Here is a 12,649-nt window from a genome sequence, read left to right on the forward strand (position 1 = left end):
TATTTGTACTTTTACTTAAGTACATTTTTTGAGTACTTTCTCCACCACTGGTCATTGTCAAGTTCCTATGCCTGATTGCTGTGTTTGGTGCGATGGGTGCTTTAATTAGTCAGTCAAAGGTCTCACACAAAGCCACCAGGAAAAAAGACTGCCTGCCAAAGGTTTCTAACCAGAGAGAATGAATAGAATCCACTGAGGGTACGCAACGACACACACACAGCAGTGATTTAGAGGAAAACTATACCACATATTTTAGTCACTTAACTTAAATATCTGAGGCTGCTACAGGCTAACATACTAACAGAAGAATTTAAAGAATTCTGCTGGAATTTCTAATTGACAAAACCTAAATATTTTTCTCATTTCTTAGATTAAATTAGGTTTTAAAAATGACAAGAAATGATCTGATTAAAGTATGTGGATAAAAAAAATGAAAAAGATCAGGATCCAAACCTTTATTCCTAGCCACTTTTTATCATGACTTATATAAATATAATTCTCTTTAAAAAAAAAAAAAGATTAAATTTAACAACAATTTTTTGTCCAGAACTAAGTTAGCATTACGTTATACCGAGATATTTTTTTTTTGTTTTTGTAATAACGACACTTGTCAACTATCCGTAAAATAACTGAACGTTTCTCTTTTTTTACTTATTTCAAGCAGGAACAAGCCATATGCTTGACTTCTTTTTATAGTAACACATGAAGCTAAAACAAATCATTTTATGAGGATGTAGAGTGAAAGTAGCGTTTATGTGCAAAATGTGTATGCTGAAGTGACAAAAACTCTGGATTGTTCCGTTTTTACAGAAACATATCCGATATATTTTAAATATTTAAACTGATACAGAAATAGATGAGATGGGACATGTTTGACATAATTTATATTGCTAAAGCCACTGGCTGACTTACCTTCACACACCTGGCTTTGTATTCCTAATCTGTAGGGTTTAGCATGGTGTTGGACCCGCCCTTTGCCGTTATAACATCTACAGCTCTACTGGGAAATCTTTCCACTATATTCACTAACGTATATTAGAAGATGCGTCTGAAGGGAGGTTTACAAAAATCAATGTCAGTAAAAACTTTAGACTTTTTTTGCCAATTCCAACGATTGTGATCAAGTGCTTAATGTAGACAGTCTTCACATTTATCACTGATCAGTTTCATCAAACCCACTCGATTGGAAAAGTCCAGACTTGGCACTTCCTGGAGACACTGAATGTTAAAAGTGCAGTAAAAGTGAAATCAATCCCACGTTTCTCCTCTAACGTTGGACAGGTCTAATTTTATATCGAGCGACGTCTCAAAAGCAACCATTGCAAATCTGGAATCACTGCAGCCCCATTCACTTGTGTGATCACATTTTGACTCCATGTTAGTTTTTATAATAACTGAAGACCAACCTGCACCAAAGGCAAAGAAGAAGCTCTTGTCTGGGTGTTCCTCTAGCAGGGCTTTCACCCTCTTGCCCATCCTCTCATTCCTCTTATAAATGAGCTCCTGTCGGAAGTAGGCATCGATTTCCTGGGCAGTCACCTGCTCGCTCGGTGGCAGGGTCACATTGTTGAAGTTAGGCACCTTTGACAGTGAATAAAGAACTCCATTCATTTCATGGTGGTTAAAAAAAAAAAGAGACTTTTTTTTTTTTTTTTTTGCTTTACTCGTCAAAAACGTTGAATTGAACTGTAAAGAAAGCAAGGATAATGGCCATGTCAGGAGGACAAACTAAATGATGATAGGTGAAAATGTTAAATGTATTAAGCAGGGCGATATTAGTAGAAAGATATGAGATTCACTGGACAGACCTGCGATGTGTCGTGATTGAAGACGATGGAATTGAGATCCCCACAGTTGTAGTGTCTGATTAGGTCCTCGGTTGTGTACGGGACCCGAAGGCTTCCTGCTCTCAGTGACTCCTGCTGCAGTAATGTCTGGTTCAGGGCAAAGATCACCTAGAGCAAAGCAACCAAATATTGATTTTTTATTTTTTTTTTTCATTCAAACTTGCACCCAAAATCTTCCTTCTTCTCACATATACAATAACACACAGATGTTTAACTGTGTTATGCTTTAGCTTCGATGTTCCATTATGGGAGTGCAGAAGGACAGTGGCCTGGCTTCAGGCAAGCTGAAAACCCCGATGACCTTTTCTCTATAGCACCAAGCATTTTAAAACTGAGACGGCATTTAGAAAATAAATGTTTTGGTTACATAGAAAAAAGAAAAAAAAACTAGAATTTAACGAGTTCAGGCAAAAGCTTTTTACTTTTTCAGCACACATGTCTAGAAGGTCTGTAACGTTAATACAAGCTGGATTTATCTTAAGTTTTGACGGTAGTGAGAGTAGGTGATATCCAACATTACAACTTTAAACTGATATACTTGCATTGACGTGCATTTAAATTGATATGCCTGCAGTCGCCCTGAGATTGCATGGCTGTAATTGAATCGCATGCGTGTAGTTTGTCCTTTTCTGAAACTGAGAAGAAAAACTATGTAACACAATTATTTTTTTACTGTAATACTTTCAATGCTTGTGGTTTAAATACTGATCTTGATTGAGCTTAATAACTTTACTAGTGGCCATGAGAAAAAAAAAAAAAACTTCTTTGAATTGCTAGTAAAACATATCTATCAATGTATTTCTCTAATTTAGTGCATACTTGTGCTCTGTATGTATTCTTGGTGTATTGTGAGAGATTTTCAGTCAAATACATGTTGGCTTAATACAAAAATGGGGATGCTAATAAGGCAGACCAAAGCAACAGTTTTTTTTTTGTTTTTTTTTGTTTTTTCTGCGTTCAGTATTCTAAGGTGCTCCGCAGACACTTTTTTATTGGGCCGTCCCATTATGGGACCCTCTATGTTGCCAAAGAGAGCGGGGCAGCAGAGAGCAGATGCCTTCTTGTTACGGGACAAAGAAGCCCTCCATCACCCTCTCTTCTGCGCTCCTTCCAGCTTTCATCAGCCGCGCATCAAAGTGGTGCTCTGCATATGAAAAGTACCCTGTCTTTATTCTACACAAATTAGCCTATCACTGCCCCTCCCCGAGCTCGTTTCACAAAAAACACCCTCACATCTGTGCCACGTCCGTGAAGGAAGGCCCTCATCTGCAGGGTCTCTTCTCTTTCTCCGCTCACCATGCCTTTCAGCCCCTTAAATTATGGCAGCAGAGAGGAGGGGAAGGAGGAGGGCAACGTGGTGGGGGTGAGGAACAGTCAAATTTCTGTATTTTAAAATCTAACCAACAAAATGATTGGTTAGATTAAAAACTATGGCAAAAATGTAAGGAAAGGAAGGAAAACCAAACTTTAAGACCATTTGGTTTGGTGTTTTCTCGGTTATCTCCCAGTTCTGTTAGTGCACTTAGGGTCAGTGGGTGCATTTTCCCACTCGGCTCCTTTCATCCCCCCCCCCGCCCCCCACCCCGCCGTTTCTTCTCCTCCGCTGCTGTCCTCTAACTCGCCGCCCCTCTTGCACACACAGAGAGAAACACAGACACACCCCTAGCTGATATCAAAGCGAGCGGAGCCAATGAAAGTCAATAATTGTCCTTTGTCATGGAAATGTCCCCTCTTGTTGAAACGGAGTGGGGTGGGTGTGTGCGTCTAGAGCAAACATCATCACAGTTAGATTCCCACATGTGGAGATTTGGAGTGTTCAGCGGCTCAGTTGAAAGCTCTCGCTCTGGAGTGTGTTAGCTTAGTGTTGGATTTGCCAAAAAAGACTGGGGAGAAAGCTTTGTAGAGTGTCTTTAAAGAGACACTCCATCAATTACGGTTAGAAAAATATTTTACTGGGATCACCGATTACGAAGAGAAATAGTAACAATTTTTTTTGTTGTTGAAATCTCATGCAGATTTGGCAACAAAAGCCCTGAACGCAGCTGAGTGCCTGAGGAGCGAACACGATGCACTGACAACGATGAAACTTGTTTTGGCGTAACAAAAGCTGACACGCCAACTGGCCAACGGAACATTTTTCCATCAAGTAAAATAAACAATCGCAGACCTTCTGCTCAGATCATTTCAAATGACAGGTAATCAAAGGGAAATAATGAAAAGGCAAGAGGAAAGTTGAAACACATGTGCAATAACATCTCAATCATGTGATTTCCAACTGTACTCCTTTCTAAGACACAGAAATGAAAAACAATTGCTGTCAGTCCATTACGTCACTTTTCTGTCTCCCTGGAAATACTTTGATCATTCTCTACAATGTCTTTAATCTGAGTTTCTGTACTTGCAGCTTATGAGCTTTACAACATTACTGAGTGTGCATGTTTGCAGCACATAGGAGGTCAAACAAAAAAGTAATATTTTTGTTTTACATTTAGGTCTTTGTCACTGTTTTCATATGAACGTTTTTTTTATTTTTTTAATCCAGATCTTGTAAAACTGGTTTGCATTTTATGTAACACTATATGCTGTTATTCACTGACTATTACATGAAATAAAACCGTAAGCTTAGTCTGATCATTTACATTCAAGTTGTGATTCCTGAATACAAACTGGACTCTATTTTCCAGAAACTGAGCGCATTGTTTAAACTTCCGTAAGTAAATATTTAGGGTTGCGTCTTCTTAAAAACTCTGCATTGCGTATCAAATTTTTTTTCTGTTGTTAGCAAAAACCACCATTTCTTAAACCAACTTGCATCTGTCTCTGTTTATCCATGCACAGCCTGCACAGAAATCAAAAACGTCCATGTCCATGTGAAACGGTGCAGTATCAGTGTGTGACTGATTTTATAAGATGAAGACCCTCAGAAGAGTACAAGCACAGCATGCGTCGGCCTCCGTCAGAAGACGTTGTGTGGCAGCGCCACTGTTTAAGTTTGGGGACCTTTCAGATGTTGATGTTTCCTGAGTAAAACATAAAAAATTCTGGCAAACTTTAAAATGTGACACGAATATACAGTGCTTTTAGTAAAATAGCAACAATGTCTTTCAACAAGTCTGTTAATATAAAATGTTATCTAAGCTAAGCAAATACACAGATTGCTCAGACATGTCAAAAAGGTTTGTGGCATGAGTGCCACCACATATTCACTTCTTCTGCACAATGTATATGAACACTGCAGCAGTGACTTGATAAGGTTACTTTGTCTCTTTCTATGCTATACAATATAAATATTCACACACAGTGGCATGCCAAATGATTTCAACTAACTCTCTGTGACTGTGTAAAGAGCGTAAAGCTTTCATCCCCAGAGTGACAGTGTAGAATCATAGAATATGACTTCACAAATAAAATACCCGAGCTGCAGATTCTGAATCATACATCCTTTATCCCAACACATACACACGGTACAGAGTTGAAATGCATCCCAGGTAGCCTGCAAACATTCAGCGACAGAACCTGATGTTTCAGGAAATGTTCATAATGTCGCACTTCAGCTCATGAAAATGTAGTTTTCGGGGATACATCAGAATGCGTGGCGTCGCGACAAGAAACAATATGATAACAATATTAAGGCTAAATAATGTTGACAACGCATTTACTCTGCACCCAAAGGTACAGAAAATAAAAAGCGAGTGAGGGTTCCTATCACTGAGTGAGTGTGCTGTAATGTGAACAACATGTAAACATAATGATATGCTCCTTATATGGGTAAAGCCTTTGGCTGGCTCGGGATTTTCTAATTGCAAGTGCTGGCATCGGCTTTAGAGCGCTCCAGTAACTTAATTTCCAATGCAGTTTTAATGAGATTCTAAGGAGGAGCATGTGTGTGCCTGCATGCAGCACATCTTTCTGCGTGGGTGTTTTTCTTTGTCTTATGACTGATAGTGTGTCTGCGTATGAGTAGAAAACCATGTGTTGTAGCAAGTGTATCAAAGTACACACACGCACACACACACTCTACTGCAGCCGATTCAATGAGCCTTGGCTTTCTCCCAAGTACAAATGAAGTCTTCCGAACATTGCTCTGTCTTTGTGATGTTATCACAGTGACACAACTCTTACTTCCATCTTGCACATGCATGAAGATGTTTCAGGCAAAGGGGAAGTCCAATGATTTCTACCAGAAACCACCGGCAGTGCAAAAAAAGTCAAATCAATTAGACCGATAAAAAGGGTAACGGAAAAGGAAAAGAGAAAGACTCCCCGTTAGTTACCATCGAAGCTTCACAAGGACAACACGACGGGACGTTAAATCTTCTGCGTATTTGTGTCGTGCACAAGTTGATGTACGCCAAATTTTTATCTTCCAAACATGTTTGTCTCTACCTAAAACGATGCATTTGATCTTTTGAGGACTTTCAAACTTGCGATGGCTCACGCTTAAAATCTGTCTAGACAAAGAAAGCAGAGAACCCAGCGGTGAGCGCATCAATCTTTGTTAAGCATGTCATATCCAAACAATGTGCATGTTGTATTTAACGTTTGTACAGGCAAACATTAAATAGTCAACGAGCATTAGATCATCATCCAATTATGTCTATTAACAGCCTTGTGTGGTGAAACTACTGAGTAAATTCTTAACTCAGAGAAATATTTTAGGGTATAAAATTCTTTATTTTCTGATCCATGAAAAACAACCTTAACTCATAACTTTTGAGAGCAAAAACTGTTTTGGTTTTTACTCCTTTCTAGCTTTATAAATAACACTGACATGTCTTGGTAAGGGAATTTTAAAGTGGAAATTGTCTGTACAGGGTAGAATGAGATTAAGAAATATTATTTTTGGATCGCTGCTCTGACTCCCGGCAGCAGCGGTGGATGTAACATGCCAACTCTGAGTTGTGAAGATGCTTTCACAGATGTTTTGTTGTCATGTCCAAAAATGTCTATTAGCCTATTGGCTCATGAAAAACTGAGCCTATTGGCTCATTGGTGTTATACGTATTAACTATGTCAGATGCATAGTAAGACGAAGTTGGATTGTTATTTTTTGTTAAAAACCGTATCATCCATCCATAAAAATGGACCATAACTCATATCTACAATAATGTGAGTGTGTATTTTACTCATGAGGCAGTTTTTCCAACAAATGTTGTGCTATCCTAAGATGAGAAGTTTCATTGAGCTTTAGTATTTTTCTCTGATTTGGTGTGGTGAAATGTGGTAAAAATCCGTTTCCTATTGTAGATATGAAAACCCAAATGACTTTCTTTTTCTTTTCTTTTTTTCTTTTTTTTTGACATTTTGAAAGAAATGACTCCAATAACTTGTGGGTTTTGTGGCTTCTGAAATGCACTCGGTCTTATTTAGCAGGCATCTGCAGACACACAGACACACACACGCACTGCATGCATAAATCTCTCATCACTGCAGAAGCTTTCACTTTCAGGCTGAAAACCTACCATTTAAGCACAAATACACACACCTGTCAAACTGAGTTATCTGTATTGTTTCTGCACTCCATACTTCCATCCTCAGCCTCCTTTCTGTCTTTATACTTTTCCTCAACACTTTCTTTTTTACGTTTCCTCCTTCTGCACCACACCTCCGCTTTCATTAACAAACTCATCTTTCTCCTATTCCTCTCTCCCTCTCTCTTTTGATCCTATTTATCCTATGCTTCTCCTTCCATCCATCTCTCTCTCTCTCTCTCCTCTTCTTCTCCTTTGATCTTACACATCCCCTCTATCAACCAGGTCTTTTAAAGATTTGACCTCTACATTCCACGGGTCACTAATGACCTCCTCACTGCATTTCTGTGTTTCCGTGCATGTAAGTGTGCACACACCTGTACAAGATTAGGTCTTTTCTCTGTGCGTTTGCATGCTGGTGTGTGTGTGTGTGTGTGTGTGTATGTATTCATGTGTGAGAATATATTCAAATGTTTCATCATCATAGATTATGGCAGCTTTCACAGAGCTCAAAGTCGCCCTTTGAAGATAAGTTTATTAATACTTTCCAATACGATGCAAAAGAAAGGAAATATGGGGCCACGATTTCCTCCACAGGAGAGAAAAAAGGGAAAGTGAAACGGAGAAACTGCCAAGCCACATAGGGAAAACTCCCCAGGCCCACAGCTCTGAAAGTAATGATGGCCAAAAATTGTTTCCCCCTCAGTTTGAAAGGAAAATCTATCCCTAGACATAATTGATATATCCTATTCCTTTTGATCGTCAACATTTCAATCTATGAATGTTGACAGGAGCCACTTTCTCCGGCAGACAAAATTCTTAAGTCTGTGTGCACACACAAAGTTTCTTTCTTTAAGAAAAATGTAAGACAAAAAAAAAAAAAAACAACATTGACTGGAAAGGAAATTTATTTCCAACTCTACAATAGCACAGCAGCAACCCTTGATTGGTTTATGGCTTACTACTGTGACAATTTAGATATTCAATAAAATAAGTGTTAAGAAATGTCAAACTCTACACTGACGTTGGTGAAAAAGTACATATTTATGATAAGTATTAACAGACTTTGCTCAATAATTTGTCTTAAATCTTTCTGGGTATGTTTCATGAGTATGTTTCTACAAATTAGGCACACCTGCTTTTGGTTATTTTCTACCATGATTTTCAACGGATCTTCTGAAGCAAAGTCAGAGTGAACGGACCGTGACAGTAGACAGTCATTTTTCGGTCTTTCCAATCACTACATTGACCCACCGAGTTATCCATCCAGCCATTTCCATCTACTTAAATGTACCGCAAAGTGCTAGGTCATCTCCACACCACCAATTCAGGCACTGGAGACGTGTTTATGGCCATATGAAATGCACTATGAATGAAGATATATATGTCTAAAATTGATTAATATTGGGGTTGTGGCTGAGATGCAAGACATCCCATATTGTGGCTGGGTGCATAACACCCCAGTGCTTGCTGACAGCAAACTCTCCACCATCCAAACCCAAAATCCCTTAATGTGTTTCTAGTGCCCAAACACAGTAAAGGGGAGGGCACTGTGTGATGCTCCCCTGCCCCCCATGCCTGCAAGGTCCATCATCCCACACCTCAAGACCCTTCTGATGTATGGTGTTGTTTAGGGAGGACGGTAACAGGTGAGGGCAGCTCCACAATCCGAGCAGGTGCACCTCCAAATCTCTAGAGTCTACCTGGATCCCATTCAGCTATTCAGGTGAAACTTTTCCATTTTTCCCCATCTAATCTGTTGAACTCTGACCAGCTGGTAAGAGTCGCAAAAAAAAAAATGAGTTGGTTTTGTTAAGAGTTTGTTGGTTGGGGAATAACTTCTTAAAACTGAACCTTAGATATTCACTTCATAAGTTTTATGTCAGAACATGTAAATTATATGATGTTTGATATACTGTTTTCTTTAAAACATCCATGTCAAAGTGCATCCTGTCGCTTCATCCTAAGACAACTTTAAAATAAATTGATTTAATGTCAGGCCCTTTTAAGTCACGAACTATCGCTCATACCGCATTTATATTCAAGTTAAAAAGCTCTCTTCGCCTCTTTTTTTTCTCTTCCATTTCTCTCACTTTGCGTCTATCCTAAGCCTACCTCTCTCCCTCCCCGTTTTGGTCTTCCCCTTGTGCCCTATAAAAACATTCTTGTGGGGTGCATTTACCTTGGTGCCTGGACACAGCCAAATATTTAGGCTGTCACAGGGAATCAGTCTCAAACCAAATAGGCCGATGGTTTGAGGCGGTGTTTTTGTGTGTGCATAGTGGGGATTGTGGTGATTGAAATGCCAACTTCTGAACCTTTCACACTTTCCTGCTTCACTACACCCTAAGCAAGCCGGGAACATACCCCGACCGACTTGTAGATATCTGCCAAAATGAAGTACTGTGTAATAGTCTATAAAAACGGGTGGTTACCAAGAACTTTGAGAAAATCATGGTGATATTTTAGTAATATCATTTTTAAACTACCTATTGACAGCGTGACGGTGTATGTGACACTTCACCGATCCTCACAACCTACTGTGACTGTGACCAAACACAGGTGTTTGTAAGAGGAGTGGGAAACCACAAAGATTCACAGCACAGTTTCCTTTATTTCTAAATTTCTAAATGCAGCGACTCATAAGAGAAATTGGCCGCCGTAATGGCTGGATGTTGACTGAAGAAACTGTGAATTTAGGCGAAAAAACACAAGAGAAAAATATAGCAAACCACTGAGTAAACATATACCAACCATATGTGTACATGTCTGTTATACTTTCAAGATATCATGGTTGAGACATCCATAATAATTCTTATAAAGTAAGTGGACTAATCTGTTTCTTCAGCCCAAAAACGAGTGCTGCTCTTGTTGTAATTAAACTGCACATGCAAATGTGTTTCCAGGAAATATGACAGATCTATGGTAGCATTGCCTGTTATATAAATCAGATAAAGATTTTGTGGACTGAAAAAAAATATAACCAGATGGTTTACAGCCCAATTGATTTAATGCTCCAAAAGCAAGTTTTCCATCTCTCGTTTTAATTGAAGAAGGTTTTTATATTTAAACCCTCATTTTTCATTTGGAGTCCAGAATCCGGCTGAAAATGAGTGCAGTTCCATTCAGGCGAGTTTTTGTGAGAAACCAATTCCAAAAATATGTGTCCAACTTTGGACTCTGCTGAAATCAGAAAGATGCAATGGGAAGCTAAAATCTGCAGTGGTGGTTCTGAAGATCTGCAATTCATTCAAACCACTGCCCCGACTGAAAAGACAAATTCTTGAAGCAAAGAAGCACAAAGCTGCAGTCATTCATAGTAATTTGCATGTAAACACTTTGAGATCGTTTGCACCATTTCTATTGTTCTGAATGAAAACACTAAAAACACAATATACTTTCATGTACAAAAAGCAGTACCTACGCACACATATTAAGATCATATTTTCCATGAAATGAAAAATAGTATTAAGTATCCAAACCATAGACCGTGACTGCAAATGAAAAAAAAAAAAAAAAAACAACAACAGCTGATGAGCTGAAAACTAAGAAAAGACAGAGAATGGTGGGGTTATGGCTGTGAAGACATTCGTTCGGCCTGCTGCCTGACCACAGACGCGTAAAAAGTCAACAAAAGTATGAAAAACACCCAAACTTTGTCAACATGTATGCTGCTCGGTTTTTATAGATGCAACAATTCGCATTCAATGAAGACGTCGCATGATTAAACAAGAATGTACCATGTGAAGTGAAGACCAAAACAACAGCTGACAGAGTCACAACACAAAAAGCCACTCACTAAAAAAAGAAAAAGAAGTGGAGAGAGAATCAGCGAGACAAACAAAAACATAGGAGAACACAAGATTTGCAGATTCTCTAAAAACAACTGGCTATTTCACCATGAATAAAGTCACATTTATTGAAGATTTTACATGACTTCACCTCCAGTGGGCGTATTCCTCTTAACCTATCTCTTAGTCAGACATGGAGCGGGTCGGAAAAGGACAACGTGAGTTTTCTTTTAAAAATGTTACTAACATTGTTGCATTCTTCCTAATGACCAACTGTGGATGGTTTCACACCAGTGAAGAGGCAGTTTCAGGATGCAGACATAACCAACCTTCAGCACCGACATGCAGGCACATGCAGGTCTCATGGAATCTGTGTTGTGTTACAGAAAAGTCTCCCAAAGGCGCCTCAAAACAACATTGTAGGTATTATATTTTTGGTTAAACCAAGCTGCAAACCTCTTATACAGACTTAAGGATGAGGGGGTAAAACTGCATTTTGATTGCATTAATAGTTATAAGGCAAATACAAAATTTTTAGAAGCACAGTTCTTGAATGCAAGTACACATATGGTTTTAAGGTAATAGCCTCTTTTCTTAACTTTTTCTTATTGGGTTACTTGCTATTGTAAGGTGGGAGTAATTGGGGTCAGCAGTGTAATTGCACATCAATCTTATTCTTGCTCCACCATGTTTTCCCACCATTTTTGGGAACCAGAGGATATCGTTATCATACACTGTCCATTTCAAATGGCTTAAGCAAGCCTGATTTATAGCTTCTTTATCAGGGCCAAATTATGGACAAAATATGAGATGCAAGCTAAAAGAAAGTTTAATTTTCAAAATATTTATCTCTTGGTAAATTCAAGAACTGGCCAACTCAAAATAGCAAGGTATGTAGTTACGGAAAAGGTAGTTATGTGGCACAGTCAAACCAAACAATCGAAACATTAGAAGTGTGACTTCTACCTGTTATTCAATGTGTTTTTTTTTTCATCTGTTTCAAATTGTTCTGGCTAAGTCGACAGTTAATTTCCTTTCTACACCCTTCACGTGGCAAGTCGACATGCATTTTGGTTTCTGCCTGATATTTACCTCATGTTATTTGTTACTGTTCTCCATCGTTATGGTCTGATTTCTTGACATGATGGTACAATTTCACAGATATAAGTCTCACAAACAGTAATCTGGTGACAGACAGAAAAATACTATACACATATGCAGACATATACAATGCTATGCACACAACAGGATTATGCAACATCTCTTCCCTGTATGAATTCCAAACAACTCAGAGCAGCAGACCATCACATTTCCAATTGTGTTTAGAACAATATCGGTCATACTTCCAAAAGGCAAGAAGAATTAATCACAGTGGGTCTTTCACTGACAAGATCTTATCAAAAATGTAAAACTTCTGACTGCTGAAAATGACAATGAAGGTATTGTCTTTTTGTCCACATAAAGACGAAAAACCGTGTGGATTAACTGAAAATCTAATTCCCTATTTCAAAAGATCGCGTTAAAGCTTTAATTGGAGAAA

At 38.6% G+C, this 12,649-nt stretch overlaps 1 protein-coding gene across 2 annotated transcripts in view; it reads right to left on the reverse strand.

Annotated features, from left to right (window-relative positions):
- Nucleotides 1-12,649, reverse strand: part of trabd2a (TraB domain containing 2A) — a 60,797-nt gene that overhangs the window by 31,735 nt on the left and 16,413 nt on the right. For both annotated transcript variants that reach the window (XM_015031088.1, XM_015031078.1), the window contains exons 3-4: nt 1,809-1,955; nt 1,407-1,581 (exon numbers count right to left, since the gene is read on the reverse strand). In XM_015031088.1, the coding sequence (XP_014886574.1) occupies nt 1,407-1,581; nt 1,809-1,955 (322 nt within the window). The remainder of the gene's footprint in view (nt 1-1,406; nt 1,582-1,808; nt 1,956-12,649) is intronic.

This window comes from Poecilia latipinna, unplaced genomic scaffold (genome assembly GCF_001443285.1).
Source record: "Poecilia latipinna isolate Pla-1442-1.1 unplaced genomic scaffold, P_latipinna-1.0 Scaffold13, whole genome shotgun sequence".
NCBI classification, from domain to species: Eukaryota; Metazoa; Chordata; class Actinopteri; order Cyprinodontiformes; family Poeciliidae; genus Poecilia; species Poecilia latipinna.